Genomic DNA, 19,246 nt, shown 5'->3' with positions numbered 1-19,246 from the left:
AAAGAATTCTAAGTAAATACAAATTAATTCACAAGTGTTAAATTCAGTTAAATGTGCAATGATTAATTAATTAATGAAAACAACTAATTTAATTAAATTGTAAATGCAAATGAAAACACAGAAAAAATGTGGAAAATACCAAAATTGTAAAAAGCACTATTCACACAGAATATAAAACAAAAACACACACTTCAATAAGAAAATGGATAAATACCCTTCAAATGAAACAAACACAAAACACAAAAATTTTGCAATGTGTAAAAATGTAAATTATTTTTCTATCCATTGTAAATATTAATATAAATTTTTACCAAACCACTGTAACTATTAGTTATTAGTTGCAATTAATAAAAATATAACACACTTTACCTTGGTATACCAATTTCTTTCTTTCTGCTGCAGCTTGTTCAAAATATTCACCAATTCACAATATTTCACAAAAAATAGGCGCTGTTACACACTTGTACAATGTTTGTTAAGATTCCACAAAAAACACTAAATAATACCAAATAACTCTAAGAAATATCAAATCTGAAATCTACAAGTTGTGAGTGACCAATTTACGTTATGTGAACATCAAATCAAAAGTGCTGTGAGAGAGAGAGAGAGAGAGAGAGAGAGAGAGAGAGAGAGATCTGAACGCAATGCAGTAACAACAACACGACTCGATCGAAACGGACTCCTCGAGCAAGATGATTGACATATTTTGAAAACAACATGGAGACTGCGAGCTCCCTTAATCTAGAGGCGATGACAAGATACTGAAACAACTTTATCTTGGAACGGACAAAGCTAATCTCTCTCTTTCTTTACATTCAACATTACATACTTTTACATTATGTTATGTGAAATCCGAACATACATTTTAAGACATCCTAGCTAAGAAATCTGAAAAATGTTGCAAAACTCTATATATAACATTTTATACAGTCAAAGAGGGGATTTATGTGTTTTGAAAGTAGCAACATATAATATACCTCCCCCAGAAGATTGTTTATCATGGTGTTGAATCCAACGATTCGCAATGGGATAAATAATCAGCAACTACATTGTTTTTGCCACTAATGTGCTGCACTCTTAAGTTATACTGTTGCAGGCACAAAGACCATCTGGTCAGTCTTTGATTATGATTTTTCATTCTCTTGATAAATGATAGTGGATTGTGATCAGATAACACTAAAATTTCTTCATTCCTAGGTCTGTTCACATACACTTCAAACTTTTACAATGCGGTGATTAAGGCTAAGGTTTCCTTCTCGATTGTCGAGTATACTTTCTGATGTTTTTTCAGTTTTGAAGACATGAAGCACACAGGATGGTAGATATTATTTTCATCTTCTTGAAGTAGAACAGCTCCAATGCCACAGTCAGAAGCATCAACTTGTATCACAAATTTCTTGTTAAAGTCTGGAGCTTGAAGTACTGGTCTTGAAGTTAAAATGGCTTTTACCTTCTCAACGGATTCTTGACACTCTGGAGTCCAAACAAACTTAGCTTTGGGACCAGTTAAGTCTGTCAAGGGAGCTACTATGGCTGAGAAATTTGGGCAGAAACGACGATAGAATCCAGCCATGCCTAAAAATCTCTGTAGCTGTTTCCTGGTAGGTGGTGGGGTAGCCCTATGGATACCTTCTACATTAGCATTTACTGGAGAAAGAAGGCCTTTACCAACTTCAAACCCAAGATACTGCACAGTTGCCTTTCCAAACTCACTCTTATCTAGGTTGACTGTTAGTCCTGCTTCTTGAAGTTTCTTGGAAACTTTCCTCAGAATCTTCAGATGTTCTTCCCATGTTGTAGAGTAAATCACTATGTCATCCAGGTATACACCTACTCCTTCTATCGATCCTAGCAGTTGATCCATCACTCATTGAAATGTTGCAGGTGCATTCATCAGACCAAACGGCAGAACAGTATACTGGTACAGTCCAAAAGGAGTAATAAAAGCTGACAGCAACTTAGCATTCTCATCTAAGGGAATTTGATAATATCTTTTCAACAAGTCTATTTTGGAAACAAACTTGGCTTGCCCAATATTATCAAGTAACTGATCTATAAGAGGCAAAGGATAAATGTCATCCACACTGATGGAATTCAGTTTCCTATAATCAGTACACGTTCTAAATGAACCATCTGGTTTCTTCACTAACACACATGGAGAACTGAAGTGACTTGAACTGGGTTCTGCTAATCCATGTTGCAGAAAATACTCAACTTCTTTCTTCAAAACATCTCGATGATACAGTGATAAGCGATAGGCTCTTTGCTTGAATGGTTTTCCATCTTCTTGAATATTGATCTGATGCTTGGTCAGATCAGTACGCTTAGGTACATCTGCAAAAATTTCTGGGAAACTTCTAATCACTTCACTTAAGTCTTCACCTTGCTCAACACTCAGATGTTTCAGTTTATCCTCCAAATTTTTCGAAATTGAAGAATTATTCATCTTGCTTTCAGCTCCCAATTCGTAGCCATCATTGTCTTCTGTAGATGAAGTTGCTTGTGTTATTGACACAGTTTCAGTTTTAGTTTCTGAGAAATAAGGTTTCAAGAGGTTCACATGTATCTTCCTTTGTCTTCTTCTTCTTTCTGGTGTTTCAATCACATAAGTTCTATCACTTAACTTCTGAATTATCTTGTAAGAACCTTGAAATTTGTTAGTGAGGGGAAATCTCTTGACAGGTAAGAACACTAACACTTCTTGTCCAACACTAAAACTTCTTAGCTTAGTCTTAGCATCATATCTCCTTTTCATTTTCTCTTGACTCACTTTCAGATTTTCTAAAGAGAATTTTCTAATCTCTTTCAACTTTTTCCTTAAGTTCTTCACATATTCACCTTGGATTTCCTTTGGATTTTCTTCTCAATTTTCTGTGAGAATCTTCAACGGTCCTCTCACTTCTCTTCCAAAAATCATTTCATTAGGTGAACATCCCATACTTTCTTGATAAGCACTCCTAACTTCAAACAACATTAATGGTAAACTAACATCCCATTCTCTTCTTGACTCAGAGCAATACATTGTCAGCATACTTTTCAATGTCTGGTGGAACCTTTCCAAGGCATCTTGAGTCTCTGGATGATAGGCAGTGGATAGCTGTTGTTTCACTCCTAACAAATTCATCACATCCTGGAATAACTTTGAAGTAAAGTTTGTTCCTCTATCACTTTGTACTATTTCTGGTATACCAAACTTTGAGAAAGACTCCACAAATTTTTCAGCTACTATCTTGGCAGATATGTTTCTAACAGGGATTGCCTCTGGATATCTTGTCACAGGACACATTAATGTTAACAAATACTCATTTCCTTTCTTTGTCTTCGGCAGCGGTCCAACCATATCTATAATCACTTTGCTAAAGGTTCTCCTCTAACTTCTATAGGTTGTAGGGGGGCTTTCTTGATGGTTTCATTCGGGTTTCCAGCTATCTGGTAGGTATGACACTCATGACAGAATCTGCTAACATCTTTGTGAAGTCCAGACCAGAAAAAGTATTTCATGATCTTCTCCAGTCTTCCTGATTCCCATATGTCCAGACTCGCGAGCTACTGCTACCACTTGCTTCCACAGTGGATATGGAATCAAATTTTGATGATATTCGCCCCATACAGCATCTCCTGGTATATCTGTAGGTTTGTACTTCCTCATCAGCAAACCTTCCTTCAGATAATAACAGGTGGGAGTTTGTTGCATCTCTTCTCGATCAACAACTCTGAAGAACAAATCAGCTAATGATACATCCTTCTTCTGCAAGTCCATTAGCTTCTCTCTTGTCACTTGACCAATTTCAAGGGTTGAATTCTCAATATCTCCTAACTCAGCTACTGTAGTTTCACTACTGTCTTCAGGAACACGTTGACTACTCAGAGTCTCTTCAGGAACAACAGGTTCTTCTTCTTTGTCGTCGTCGTCTTCTTCATGGGAAATCTCTTCTTGGTCAGCACTAGGGGAAACATCACTTCCCTGGAACAATTCTTCTAAGCACAAAGATCCTTCACATGATCCTTCTTGGGTGTGTAAATCCTCAGTTTCTTCACTTGCAGTCATAGTCCTCTTCATACTTCTGGTGGTTACACAACTAGGAAACAGGTGGGGGTTATTCTTCTCCAACTCTATTGTAGAACTAATCTTCAATGGTTTGTCTGTCACTATTGGACAAGGAATAAATGGCACACCATCAACTTCATTCCCCAACAGAACATGTACACCTTCCACAGCCAGTGAGTCCTTTACAGCAAAATCAACATTCCCTGTCACCAATTCACATGACAGGTGTAAGCGGCATATAGGAGCTACTTCCTCTCCTCCTATACCCTTCAAAATAACTGAATCTCCTGTGAGACTCTTCTCCAACTGAGGGTGAGCACCACGTACTACCACACTTTGGTTACTCCCTGTATCACGTAATATCTTGACTGGTACCTGCACACTCCCTCCTTGAGTTGACAGCATACCCTCATAGAAATATAGCTTAAAAGCCTCCACACTGCTAAGCCACTCAGTGCTTGAGGTTACATTTCCACTGGTTGCTAAACATTCAGCTTGTTTAGTTTCATTCTTCTCTGGAGTTTGATTCTTTCCCACACTGCTTTTCGTAGTTTGTTTCACCTGGTCACCTTTCACTATTTGACCAACTGGCTTTGACTGTGGTTGATTCCGGTAACACTCTTGACTAAAGTGTCCTGCTCTTCCACACTTGAAACAGATAACATTAGGTTTCTGTAACTGTCTTGAAAAATTGGATAAGGATTTCACATTAGCTTGCTGAGGTGTATTACCTTGTGTACTCTTGGTAGTATCATTTTGTAGGTTTCCCATTAAATTTGTTCCTGTTATTTGGATGAGACTTAAAACCTGGGCATTGTTGATTCTGGTACTTGACATTGTAATTGCGTTTGCTACTAATTATATTGTAATCTTCACTCAGTGTAGAAGCTTTGTCAAGTTTCTTAACCTCCTCTCTCTCAAATAGGCTCTTATATGTTCAGGAATTCCCTAAGATACTGTTCAAGAACAAGTAAGTCTTCCAACTCATCAAAAGTTTTAACTTTAGCAGCTTCTAACCAACGTTTAAAACACCTTCTCACTTTGTATGCATAATCGAAGAAGGTTCCCTTCTCATCTTTTCTTAAACTTCTGAATCTTTCATTGTAGTACTCTGGGGTCATCTGGTAAACTTGAAACACACTGTGTTTAAGTACCTTATAGTCTTTACACTGATCAGCTGTTAAGGCTAGATAAGCACTTCTCCCTTTACCAATTAAGACACTTTGTAGTAAAACTGACCATTTATCTTCTGGCCATCCCATACCTGAAGCCACTTTCTCAAAGTGATCAAAAACCTCATCTGGAGCTTCTTCAGTAAACTTAGGGATCAACTTCTGTACTCTGACTACATCAAATACAGGGTCTTGATTACCTTGGTTAGGGTTAGACGGCGTCACAGGTATTGTGGATCTAGCTCTTATCAATTTCATCTCTCTTTCAAACCTTGCAATTTCCCTTTCCTCTTCCGCTGCTTTTTCTTCTTCTCTTTCTCTTCTTTCTCTTTTCTCTCTGTCTTCTCTTTCTCTTCTTTCTCTTTTCTCTCTGTCTTCTCTTTCTCTTTCTGCTTGCATTTTCAGCTTAATTAAATTCTCTTCTACTTCAATGCGTCTAAGCTCTAACTCTTCATCACTTTTCTCTTTCTTTTCTGCTTGCTTATTCATAAGATCAGCACGTGCTACATTCAACAACTCTTGAGCCAATTCTAACTCATCTTCATCACTTATTCTACCAGAGTCTATCAATGATTCCATAGCAATACATCTTATTTGTGCCTTTACCATACTTGTAGACACATAACCACCACATACCACTGCTAAAGTGCTCCACTGTGCTTTAGTCAGAGTGGTCTCAGATAACACTTGGATGGAAGGGGCTGCTAAAAATTCCTGAACCTTGAACTGAGCCATTTTATCTAAGTTATCAACTTACAATTCAACAGAATAAATGCAAAAATAAACTAAATGGTCACTCTCCTAACAAACTATATCCCTAACACAAACAGTGTATACTAGAGTGATAATGAAATCTGTTTTCCCGGGTCTCTGGGCACCATTAATACTTGTGACAAAGTGCCAAGTAGCTGGTTACTACACTTACCATTCATAATTGTTACCTCACAACAGCCAGACACCTGAACCTTCATCACAGGTACTAAACGACTGAATACTCTAAAGGCAACAGTGATCCCTTAGACAACTTACCAGTATTGCAGAAAATCAGACTAAGTTCATCAAAACAGGTGTGAGGAAATCTTGTAAGTAATTAAATTAATTAAAAGGCATCACTCCATCAACAATTTTAAAACTCTAAGTATTTCCCTGATTTCAGAAGTCTAAGTACTTCCCTGGTTCTAAGTCACTTCAAGTAAATTGAAGGAAAACAGATCAATTACCACTCTATGTTTGTACCTAAGTTAAATATAGTCATATATAAATACTGGTGTAAAGAAACACTTATAAAAAATTTAAATAAAAAAAAATATTATCAAACTCAAAATCTATAAATGAAATTCACAATATCAGGGAAAATTACTGTTACTTGAAAACAAAGGAAAGTTTAATTAATTCTTGAATCAATTAAGTAAAATTAAATTAAAATTAATTCATCACAAAACTCAAGAAAATTAATTCAATCAAAATTCAAAAGTGTTAGGCAATAATTAAAATTAGGAAATTAATTCACAAGTGCTAAACAACAATACAAATTGAAAAGAATTCTAAGTAAATACAAATTAATTCACAAGTGTTAAATTCAGTTAAATGTGCAATGATTAATTAATTAATGAAAACAACTACGTTAATTAAATTGTGAATGCAAATGAAAACACAGAAAAAATGTGGAAAATACCAAAACTGTAAAAAGCACTAATCACACAGAATATAAAACAAAAACACACTTCAATAAGAAAATGGATAAATACCCTTCAAATGAAACAAACACAAAACACAAAAAGTTGCAATGTGTAAAAATTATTTTTCTGTTCACTGTAAATATTAGTATAAATTTTTACCAAACCACTGTAACTATTAGTTATTAGTTGCAACTAATAAAAATATAACACACTTTATCTTGGTATACCAATTTCTTTCTTTCTGCTGCAGCTTGTTAAAAAATTCACCAATTCACAATATTTCACAAAAATTGGCACCGTTACACACCTGTACAATGTTTGTTCAGATTCCACAAAAAAACACTAAATAATACCAAATAACTCTAAGAAATATCAAATCTGAAATCTACAAGTTATGAGTGACCAATTTACGTTATGTTAATATCAAATCAAAGGTGCCGTGCGAGAGAGAGAGAGAGAGAGGAGAGAGAGAGAGAGAGAGAGAGAGAGATCTGAACGAAATGTGGTTCTAAATAACAAAGACACGACTCGATCGAAACAGACTCCTAGAGCAAGATGATTGACATATTTTGAAAACAACACGGAGACTGCGAGCTCCCTTAATCTAGAGGCGATGACAAGATACTGAAACAACTTTATCTTGGAACGGACAAAGCTAATCTCTCTCTTTCTTTACATTCAACGTTACATACTTTTACATTATGTTATGTGAAATCTGGACATACATTTTTAGATATCCTAGCTAAGGAATCTGAAAAATTTTGCATAACTCTATATATAACATTTTATACAGTCAAAGAGGGGATATATGTATTTTGAAAGTAGCAACATATAATAATATATATATTATAAAGAAATTTTATGCCAGATGTGGAATTCCGAGTGAAGGAAGGGGTCGCCGTCTGGTGTGACATGGGCGAGAAAGACGTCAACGAAGGTGGATGGACCGTTGTCCTTCTTCGGAGAGCTCTCAGTACCCAGGTGAACTTTAACAGAGGATGGCACGATTACAGAATTGGATTTGGGAGTCCAGACACTGAATACTGGATAGGTGAGGCTTTTCTCAGTTCCCGCCGACTCTTTTTGTTTTGAATAGAACACCAATAAGCAAGGTTTTACTGGAAACCCTTGTTTACTTTTAATGAAGAGCAACTTAGAAGTCTCTCTTTCCTTTTGTCTTTGTTGGTTCCTTTAAATTTCTCATCATAAGAGACAACTTAAAAGAATGTCATTTTTCCCTCGTCTGCTTAACTTAGGAATTCTGTTCCTGCTTCTGCTTTTCTTACTCCAATAACTCAGACTTCTAAGATGCATTGTGGACGAACTCCCACTCTTTTCCATTTTATTGTTTTCACAGGAAAGGACGAAATGTGTAAGTAGGTAAAAATAAAAATATGTGTGAATGCTGTACAACGTCCCGTAAAATATTAAACAATTATCAATTGAACTTGTGGTCCTGCATTGGCTGTGGCCTCACGTTTATTAACAGGATCGTTCAAGTTATTGCACAATTTGATTGATTGATTGATTTATAGGTTTTAGGTATAATGACAAGCACTGGGGCAGCTAAGGCCATTCAGTGCTGAAAAGGAAATTGACAGTGATGAGGTTTGAAAGGTGTAACAGGAGGAAAGCCTCGCAGTTGCACTGCGAATCAATTGTTAGGAAAGGGTGGAAAGTAAGATGGAAGAAAGATAATATGAAAGGACGTACAGTAAAAGAGGACGCACGGAGAGGACTTAGCATCCGTGGTGGCTACAGTCGAAGCTACCTTTTCAAGGTTTGCTCGTTTTTTTTTTCAAAATACAATTTTTTACCCGTAAACATAGATGCATACGTTCATTTAAAACAGAAATTTACTAATGTATTTATTTCGAGGTGAACCGAGTTACCATAAGACACCTCGTCAGAAAAATCTCATTCCGTTTTAATTGGTACCACGCTAAGTTCAAGTCTCATGATACCCAGTAACAGAATATCATTGTTCATATTACCATTATACTTATACATCGTAGAACAAGCTGAAAGAGAACGTCAGTCTCAAAGCAGGTTCAGTAAACTAGAAACCTTATATTTGTATAAATACTGTGGAAAAGCAGAGCCCCAACAGAATCGTACGGTAAAGCATAATTAATAATAGGTACAGCAGTAGACTAACCGGGAGAAAGAAACATTGAAAACATAGATATAACAACAGGTATATAAATCATTCAAAACGAAAGGTAAATCAATAAACAGATAGCAATTTGGCGCGAGGGTAAGGACAATTCTTTATTCCTTTCTAAGTACATCATTCAGCTGGTGACGTTTCAAGACGTTTAGTCCCATTTTCAAACATTTACAATAAAAGATGCAGACATTAAAAAACAGACTCGGAATGAAAAATAAATGAATAAATAGTTTTTCTTACATATAACATAAAATTATAAGTACAGCAAAAATGAAGAGGCCACAGACAGAGTGACAGTTCGGGTCAGGTTCAGCTTCGACTTAAACTTACGAGAGATATAACGGTGTTAATGTGGTCTGGGTATTTATTAAAATCATAGGCCGAACTCCTAACGACCAACAACTAGCAATTTTAGAATCGCTTTTTATTAAACAATTTGTCCCCCAATTAAAAACTAAGACCAACTCAACACCTCTATACCTCTCGTGAGTTTAAGTCGAAGCTGAACCTGACCCGATCTGTCACTCTGTCTGTGGCCTCAGCACCATTTGGTCAACTCTCTTCATTTTTACTCTACTTATAATTTTATATTATATTTGGTCAACTCTCTTCATTTATACTCTACTTATAATTTTATTTTATATTTGGTCAACTCTCTTCATTTATACTCTACTTATAATTTTATTTTATACTTGGTCAACTCTCTTCATTTATACTCTACTTATAATTTTATTTTATATGTAAAATAATATTTTGATTTATTTTCTTTCCGAGTCTGTTTTTAATGCTTGTTTCTTTCATCATATAGCTTTGAAAATGGGACTAAACTTCTTGAAACGTCAGCAGCTGAATGATGTATTTAGAAAGGAATAAAGAATTGTGTTTACTGAATTGATAGATCCCACCCCCAACTTAAATAAATAGATACAAGCATATCGTAAGCAAACCAAGCATCCACACTGGTGACCGTGTCCCTTGAATTGACAGGTAACGACATGCTCCACGCCCTCACGAACGGAGTAACCCAAGTGCTCCGGGTGGACATGACCGACTGGGACGGGGAGTCCCGGTACCAAGAGTACAGCTCCTTCCACGTCGCCGACGAAGAACACGAGTACAGCCTCCGACTGGGGACGGGATCCGGGAATGCTGGGGATGCCCTCAAAAATCATGATAACATGCTCTTCTCCACTCCCGACAGAGATAACGATACTCACAGTGAGTTAAAACCTTTTCTGTGTTAAAGTTTCCGTAGGTTTTGAGGTGGTTTGGTCTTGCGGAGAAAATGGAGAATGACAGTATAATGATAGACTGGCGAGTAGCACAGTTTATGTGTAGAATGGGAGGGGGAGGTCGACACACTGCTTATGAGCTTCCTTTGTTGGTAAAAGAAGCAGCTGATTTTGTTATTATTTGGATGTTTTTCTTTTCTTGCACAAGAGGTTCATCCTTGATTCACTAAGTAAAGAACGATTATGGCAATGCTATATGTATGTATGTATGTATGTAGATATAATATGGTCCTGCATTCGTGTATCTCAGTATGCTTCAGTTCTTAGTACTTTATTCTTAATGAATATTTCTTTTCCACTGCCATGGGTAGGACTCCAGAGTCGAAGTAAACCAGAAGAGGTCTTCTTGATGCCATATTTTCTTGAGAATTGGACTGTTATCCATTCTTTTAAAACACCATCCAACGTAGTCTTTTCCTACTTATCTTGTCATAAATAGAATCAGTATTTGCACTATTCAGGACCCCCTTATTTCCCACTCGATGGTCTTTGTGTATCATAAGGATCCTTTTCGAGCTGTGACAAAGAAACGAGTTATTTTGAGCTATTGTGCAAAAGTGGGCCATCTTGAAGTACCATGCAGTAAGTATGATTTACCGTGCCTCTTAAAGTGGTAGTTCCACGTTACGAGAAGCTGGAGTACTTATGGGAATTCTCAATCTTCCTAGATCTTGTTTTAGTGAGTGTGTGTGTGTGTGTGTGTGTGTCAAAAGCCTCATTGTGACGGCCGATGGTTTGGAAGAGAGCGTACACAATCATGAGTACTAATTCTTATTTCTATCTAGTTCTAGTCTTGTACACTAATATTTTTCCTCATTGATACTCCTCGCTTCATCCTGAATTTCGTTATCCCAACCTTAAATTTGTCCTTGCTATTACAATATACACCTTAACTTCAGTCAGTAAAGCACGTTTATTTTTCTAACTCATAAGCCCCTTCATTTTTCCTGATTTTAGTCTTCTTACCATCTTCTTTTTTCCACCACAGAATCCCGTAACTGCGCAGCTAAATACGGCAGTGGCTTCTGGTTTCTAAATTGTTACTTCACGAGTCCAACGAACCCACTTCTGAGCAAGGAGAAAAACGAGAATGGGATAAATTGGAACACGTTCAACTCTGCCAAAACCACGCTGAAAAACGTCACCTTTAAAGTGAAGCCAGCTATGTGTTATAGAGGATGATTTCTTTCTGTCATAAATCTTAAAACCCAGTGTCAATCCATGTGCAACAAAACTTGTTTCAAAGGACTGTAAAGGGTGACTGAGAGAAAATTAAGAAAACAGAGACATTTGTAAATTGCGAATAAATAGTAGTCTACTGGGTGTTCTTCAGCAAGCGACCTTGGTGGCTTCCCTCTCATTTACATAACACCTGAGTGCTCATGATTATCTAATAGATCCATGAATGTTCTTGTCTTTCCTAAGCTTACTCAAAGTAACAGGGAAGAAGCCAGGCGGATGTGGGAATGCTCAAATTTATACCAAGTTTCCTTAATGAAGAAGCTTACAAATAGCAATGAAAGCCAGCTAAGATCTCATATTGTTGTATTGACAAGGTACGCATGGAATTATAATACCCATAGAAAGTTTGTACTGTGATCCTAAAGTGTTTTTTTAATGAAAACAAAATATTTTTAATTATTCATCTGGTTAGTGGTATAAAAAACTGTGGCGAAAGCCTTCCGACGGAGAAATAAATGTCTTGTAAAGATAAAAAAAGAACTTAAGAAATAAAACTTCTGTATAAAAAATAAACAGTACTCCCTCAAAAATTAAAGCCTCCAAAAAAAAAAAAAATCTTTCATTGATGAAATTTTCAAAAGAAAACTTAGTCCAATGAATTTAGTGCCCAATTATATATATATATATATATATATATATATATATATAATATATATATATATGTATATATATATATATATATATAATATATATATATATATATATACATATATATATATATATATATATATATATAATATATATATATATATATATATATATATATATGTTACATGGTTCTGGACCTTAAGTTGAACGACCGACCATAAGAAACAGCTACTTACAGTAAGTAGAAATTGGGAGCCCTGTGTAGGCTCAGAAAATTTCTCCTTCTCTGTATATATTCAGTAAACGCCAATCTTTTTCTTATATAGTTTCAACTGTAGCAAGTCACACGCTGGTATCTGAGAACAAAAATCACAAAATTAGTATAAGAAGTTCTAAACAAATACGAACTGGATATTGGTACGGCAGCCGTATCCTGATTGCGATAGACATTGGTATGGCTGTGAATTGCGCATGTGCGAACCCTTGTTTACCGCCTCAAGCATATCAGTGACACCAAGAAAATGACGACCAGAAATTGTATATCCAAAGGTCACGAACGGTCGAATCGGCCCTGAAACGAGCTCCGAAGATTTGAGGCCTAGCTAGTAAAGTAATGCAGAGTCAGTAGTGCGTCCAATATGGGAAACATGCTGTTAATATAGACCTGATTTCGATGATTACTTACGATTGATTAGGCCGCTTACCAGAGGATCGACTTTGATCTTTTCCTTACCACCATGAATACAACAGAGCACGATTTCTGTGTACTTCAAGTCTTCTTTGAATCTCCTATTCGGAGCTCTTTTCAGGGTCGATTCGATCGTTCGTGACCTACGGATATACAATTTCTGGAAGTTTGACTCTTCGTGGACGTCTATTGCCTTTTTCAGCTTGTTGAAACCTGAAAAAATGTTTTTCGGCGAAAGCTGATGTATTATTACACGGTTCAGAGGAGATTCAAAGAAGATTTGAAGTACACAGATAGCTTAGTTTAGTTATATTTTTCATGTAGTACATAGTCAAAATCTACATATGTTTAGTATAACTATGATTTTTGATATTTTCATTTACTGTCAAAATGTTTTGGTGCTTTGGTGATGACAGTATGGTGCTTCACTTTGATATTTTGAATTGAACATGTTCAGTGACAAAATTCAGTTCGACTATTATTACTACTGTCGCTGATCTTCTAGTGCCGTACCTATAGCTCTCAGCAGCAGTGTACGGCAACTGCTGCATGATTAGCAAACTGGTAAAGGGTACGGCTAACTGCCGTACCCACACCTAGTCAATAGCGCAATACGGTGCCACTGACAGAATCTGACATAACCCCCACACTATGTTATTTGTACGGCAGGAAGTCTGAAATTGACGCATGCGCAATTCACAGCCATACCAATATCTATCAGGATCAGTATACGGCTGCCGTACCAATATTCTGTACCAAACAAATATCAGAATATCCTAAGATTACTTTTGGATATTTCCTAAATAGTGACCCTCAAGGATTTTAACCCGGCATGTATCCACCTTTGCGGCGTGCTTAGTAAAAACATAAACAAAAGACTGTAAATATAATTAAAATAACGACCCCCAAGAAATATTAGTGGTCAGTTTCACAGCTACTCGTGAAATAACATCCAGTAAATCAAAATTAAGACATAGATTAACTTACAGTCAAAATCAAACTGGAAATTAATTCTATGTAAATCTCAGTCGTTTTTCCTCTTTTTATACATTAGAAAATGTAAATAAACTATCATTGGACGAAGCAACCATTGTAACTATAAAGGTACATTGATAGGAAAGTATAATAATTAACACTTGTATTTTACTTATGTAACCCACTGAGAAAGTAGTAAAAGATATATAAGAGTAAGCTTTTATATGTATTTAAATAATTCACATTAATAATGATCTTATTTTATATAAAGGTAGGGGCCTTGGAGACAAATATTTATGCAGAATGCACGTTAACAACTTCCCGTGGATTTTGAGTAGTTACCGCCACAAATATAAGACCATGAAAGAGAAAACGAATAGATGGAAAGAAAATGGATACTATTTTCAAGGGGACTAAAACAAATTATTACTTTTTGATGAATTATTATTATTATTATTATTATTATTATTATTATTATTATTATTATTATTATTATTATTATTATTATTATTATTATTATTATTATTATTATTATTATTATTATTATTATTATTATTATTAAATTACTTTTTGTTTAAATTGGTCTGGTAATAGCCTCAGTGGTTTCTGTTTAATGTTCAACTAGTCTAGTCTACAACATTGACTCATTTAGACATTTCCTTCTTCTCTTTATTTAAGTATTGTTTCTCTAATATACATCATAGATACTCATTTCAAAAGGTTCAAGCTTAAATTTCTCTGACTTTCCTTTCTCTGTGTGAAGTCAGACTTAGCAATGATAACAGATCTTCAAATTGTTAACAAAACCTTCGTTGCTCACCGGATTTTTATTTATTTATTTGTTTTAAAGTTCTTCAGTATCTCCTTAAAGTTATGAGCCCACACGCCTAGAACATCTCTCCAAGTGGGGCTGGATGCAGGTTTTGTAAAAAATTTTCAACAAGTCACTATATAACTCTCTGATTGTTCTTTGCATGATACCTATAGCTTGGTTTGCCTTATGCATCGACTTGGAAATGTGTCATTTAAATGAGATGAAGTCATCAAAAACTACTTTATCCATTTTTATATAGCAGAATAAGACCCTATATTTTGGGCTGATTTTGCCAATGACATTACTGCATACCCATTACCTTTAAGATGCAGGAGATAGGAAGATAGTTTAAGCAAACCATACAGTTTGTCAATTTTTACAGTCTTGAGGTATTTGTAAATCATATACAAACCTGTTTGTCATCAGCAAAATACTATACATAGAACTGCTTTCCACGACCGATGGCAAATAACTGTATAACATACAAAGAGCATAGGACCAATCACACCACTTTGGAGGACACAACTAGTCACCGAATTTCAACCTGACTTGACACACCATCCGCAATGACCCTTTGCTTCTTGTTTCTGAGAAGGTTGACCTCGAATACCCAGCTAGGTCAGACGTTAGTCATTTTCAGTCTGTGATATTTATGAATTTCCTATCTTAAACTGAATATCTTTTGGGCACTTCGTCTTTATTTTGTGATCCATTAAGTTTTCGTTAATTATGACCACCAGATATTGATTTTGGCTGAATGCATAGTTTCCAAGCATCGATTTTTTTTTTTTTTTTTACCGAAGCTGTTGCCCAGTGACCTTATCCTAATATGAGATGAGGGAGGTGTCCACTATTGGGTCAACGGAGAATGAATTTGACGGTCATAAAAAATATTCGATATGATTCGTCCTAGTTCAGGTGGGCGATCTAATCGGCTCTGTTATGTTAATACAAAATCCATAAACATTTCTGGGTATTAAAAAAATCACTTAAAGAAAAAGGAACTCGAAAATCGAAGAATAAATTAAAATGTTGCTAAACATATGGAAAATAAGGTTTGTCACCTCTGTTTCTTTAGCGTCAATAAAATTGAATGTTTATGAAAATAATAAATAGATCGGTAGACCACTTTTCTGGGTGTAATTACTACATTGTTCCTAAAGACATGGACACTATTTTCCTTACTGAGTTTGTATAATGAGATGGGTTAGAAGAAAAGAAGGTATTCTCAATGCACGAAACCTTTATGGATTGGGTACAGTACCCAATAAATGTTAGCAATAATAAACTACAGTAATTAAAAGAAAAGAAAAGATCAGGACCTTAAGTATAAATCATAGAAACAGCGTATTATACAAGAGGACATATTTCACTAACAAGTTAGACTGGCGTCGCAGCACTGAAGGTCAAGCGCTAGAGTAGAAGAGGCGCTGGGTAAGGGAGGTGAAATTGAGGAGAATGGAAATCTCTCTCTCTCTCTCTCTCTCTCTCTCTCTCTCTCTCTCTGTCTCTCTTTCTTTGTGAAAGAGTATATCCTGCAAGCGCTAACTTGGAGAAGGAAAACACACACACGGTGAGAGAGAGAGAGAGAGGAGAGAGAGAGAGAGAGAGAGAGAGAGAGAGAGAGACGAATGGTAAGAAACACTGAAATGGCGAGGAGGTGATACGAATGATATGAGAATGTGCGATTAAACAAGAAATGAGGAAGGTTGGTTGGTGTTATTAGAAAAAATCATATAAAAAAATAGGTAATTTGTTAAAAAAATATATATAAATAGGTGAATAAGGGAAAGTAAAGAAAAGGCAATTGGGAAAGAAAGTAAAGAGAGTGATTGCGTGGAGTAGAGAGAGAGTGAGAGAGAGAGAGAGAGAGAGAGAGAGAGAGAGGTGAATAAGGGAAAGTAAAGAAAAGGCAATTGGGAAAGAAAGTAAAGAGAGTGATTGCGTGGAGTAGAGAGAGAGAGAGAGAGAGAGAGAGAGAGAGAGAGAGAGAGAGGATGAAATGGGCAGAATGAAAATAGAATAGGATATACAAAATATTTAAGGAGATGAATTAGAAGCAAGTTGCTCCATATCCCTTAAGATAAGAACAAACTTATCCTCAGGGTTACACACTTCTTTGTCAATAATTCACAACGCGTAGTATGTCCCATTTTAACCCTTTTGTTAGAATTGTGTTAGTAAAACAGACACTTTGTCAACTTCATTTTTGTTGTGATTGTCATGAATTTGGTATCATACTTATCAACAATCTTAATATTTACTTTACATATCTTGAATTCCAAATCGTCAATAATTTTATTAATGAAAGTGCAAACCACATTGTTAGTCTATTTGTTGTTGAAGTATATTTGGATGGAGACGAAACTCAGATAGATCCTTTCTGAATGACTTTATTTTTAAGACTAACTTATAATGATATACAGTTTAAAAGAAGACAAGATAGTTAACAGGGTAGTTATACTTAATGAGTAGTAAGTATCTGTAAACACAAATATAACCTCTGGTAATAGGTAGTTATAAACATAAATACCTAACAGTTGTTATAATTAATTTTTTTACATATCTCTGTTAGTTGTATTATCAGCAGCTTTCTTTAGCAAATTCGTGAATACCAAGCAAACAATATTTTTAGACATCACATTAGCTCGAACTTAAATTTGTTAATAATTTTGTTGTAACATAGCAAACCATATCGTTACTCTTTTCATTGATATAATTTTTCTGGCACATCTTTGTTAGTTGTTACAATAACAGCCATCCTTAGCCAATCTGTTAATATCTTCGCAAACAAATTAGCTAGTCATTATGTTAGTTACTTAAACCTTGGTTAGTTTTGTTAAATCACTATCATGGCTAATTTTTTAGCCATTTTTAAACTCATTAGCAGCCTTCCTTAGCCAATTTGTTAGTATCTTCGCAAACAACATAGCTAGTCATTCTGTTAGTTACTTAAACCCTGGTTAGTTTTGTTAATCACCATCATAGCCAATTTCCTAGCCATTTGAAAACTCACTTTTTTGTCATCTTTTTCTGTCTTGGCCACACTCCCTGTGACAGTCACATTATTGTGTTGGTTATTTTACACTCCTCTCCTGGCTGAGAATAGGTAATCGAAAAATCTGGAGTTTCTGTGTTCCCCGAAACTCCTTTTGGGTCCTGAGGGGGTCAAGGTCATCTGCATTGGCTCCCACAGACTCTTCCTGCGGTTTTCGGTTGTACCTGAAATGTGAATAATAATTATAATAATATAATAATGATAATAATAATATTTGGAGGACTGTGATAGACAAATAAAAAAAATAACATTAGTTGTAAAGTAAGCAAATACTATGTTTACCATGTATGAAGGTTCAACATTAGTCCATGTATGTATGTATCGTGCGGATGAATTATGAAAGCAGGGATGCTTTGCCAAAAATTTTTGTCAGTTTTATATATACAAATTTCAAACTATTTCCCGAACCATATAGAATACTTTGTATGTATGTATGTATGTATGTATGCATATAACCCTTATCCATTTGTTCCAGAGGATTTTGATAACAGCTGATATTGTATACACATGTAAGTTTTTCCCCCTAACTCTCCTGCGCTACAATCTATGTATGTATGTATGTATGTATATGTATGTATGTATGTAAACCTTATCCCATTGTTCCAAAGGGTATTTTTAATAATAGCTCGTCTTGTGCACTCTTCAGTGTTATAAACAATCTATACATATGTATGCATGTATGTATGTATGTATTATTTATGTATGTATATATTATTTATGTATGTATGTAAGCAAACCTTGTCCCCATTTGTCCCAAAGGGTATTTTCAATAATAGCTTTTATTGTGAATTCTTCAGTGTTATAGACAATCTTTGTATGTATGTATGTATGTATGTATGTATGTAGGTATAACATTACCAGTGGCTGATACGACGCTGGTTATACTGGACCTTCTGTTGCTGCTGGCTTTTGCACCCATTTTTGGAACTACTTGTGAAAATCTTCAAGATTCCAGTCCCTTCGAAATAGAAGGTGCCTCAGAGATGGAGTCGGTTTCTGTAAAGGAGAGAGACTGTTATTAGATGTTTTTATTGATTCATTTAATGACAATTGTTTGTCATTATTCCATGCGGAAGATCTTTGGGTACCTTACGATCTAAGGAGTGGATGGCTAACTTAGAGAATTCTATAAGTTATATCAGAACTCGAGACAGATTGAGAGAAATACAAACAGTAATAAATCAATAGACAGATAAACAGCTGTTTACGAAATCTCACCTGGACTAAAGCACCTGTATATTATAGGCACCTGTATATTATCAACTTAGAATACCTGTGACCTGTTTCCACTCTCACAGTATTCAGAAGACTGCTGGGCACTTAATAAAACTAACAAGTATTTCGTCTGTAGAATATATTACTCTACATTAGCGCATGCGCAAACTGACCCCCCTAATTTGGATACGTAAATACTTACGTATGCAGCTTTAATTTCTTTGCAATATCACAGAGGACAACAGGCATGCAACGTTGAGAAATGAGAAAGTAGAAAAGAAAGGTAGAATTACCATATAACTTTG

The 19,246-nt window shown here is 35.4% G+C and overlaps 1 protein-coding gene and 1 long non-coding RNA gene across 2 annotated transcripts in view; one reads left to right on the top strand and one right to left on the bottom strand.

The window, feature by feature from the left end:
- LOC135212603 (ficolin-1-like) overlaps nucleotides 1-12,138 on the top strand; it is a 17,011-nt gene extending 4,873 nt beyond the window's left edge. Inside the window, exons 2-4 of the mRNA XM_064246171.1 lie at nucleotides 7,768-7,950; nucleotides 10,057-10,287; nucleotides 11,350-12,138. Coding sequence (XP_064102241.1) covers nucleotides 7,812-7,950; nucleotides 10,057-10,287; nucleotides 11,350-11,543 — 564 coding nt within the window. The 5' untranslated portion in view covers nucleotides 7,768-7,811 and the 3' untranslated portion in view covers nucleotides 11,544-12,138. The remainder of the gene's footprint in view (nucleotides 1-7,767; nucleotides 7,951-10,056; nucleotides 10,288-11,349) is intronic.
- A 4,918-nt stretch (nucleotides 12,139-17,056) lies between these two features.
- Nucleotides 17,057-19,041, bottom strand: LOC135212600 (uncharacterized). The gene is made up of 3 exons (XR_010313937.1): nucleotides 18,945-19,041; nucleotides 18,585-18,722; nucleotides 17,057-17,890 (listed from the first exon to the last, which is right to left on the bottom strand). It is a non-coding gene; the product is annotated as an uncharacterized LOC135212600 (long non-coding RNA).
- Between the last annotated feature and the right edge of the window lie 205 nt (nucleotides 19,042-19,246).

This window comes from Macrobrachium nipponense, chromosome 19, assembly GCF_015104395.2.
Source record: "Macrobrachium nipponense isolate FS-2020 chromosome 19, ASM1510439v2, whole genome shotgun sequence".
NCBI lineage: Eukaryota > Metazoa > Arthropoda > Malacostraca > Decapoda > Palaemonidae > Macrobrachium > Macrobrachium nipponense.
This window is presented reverse-complemented; position numbering and strand designations above follow the sequence as displayed.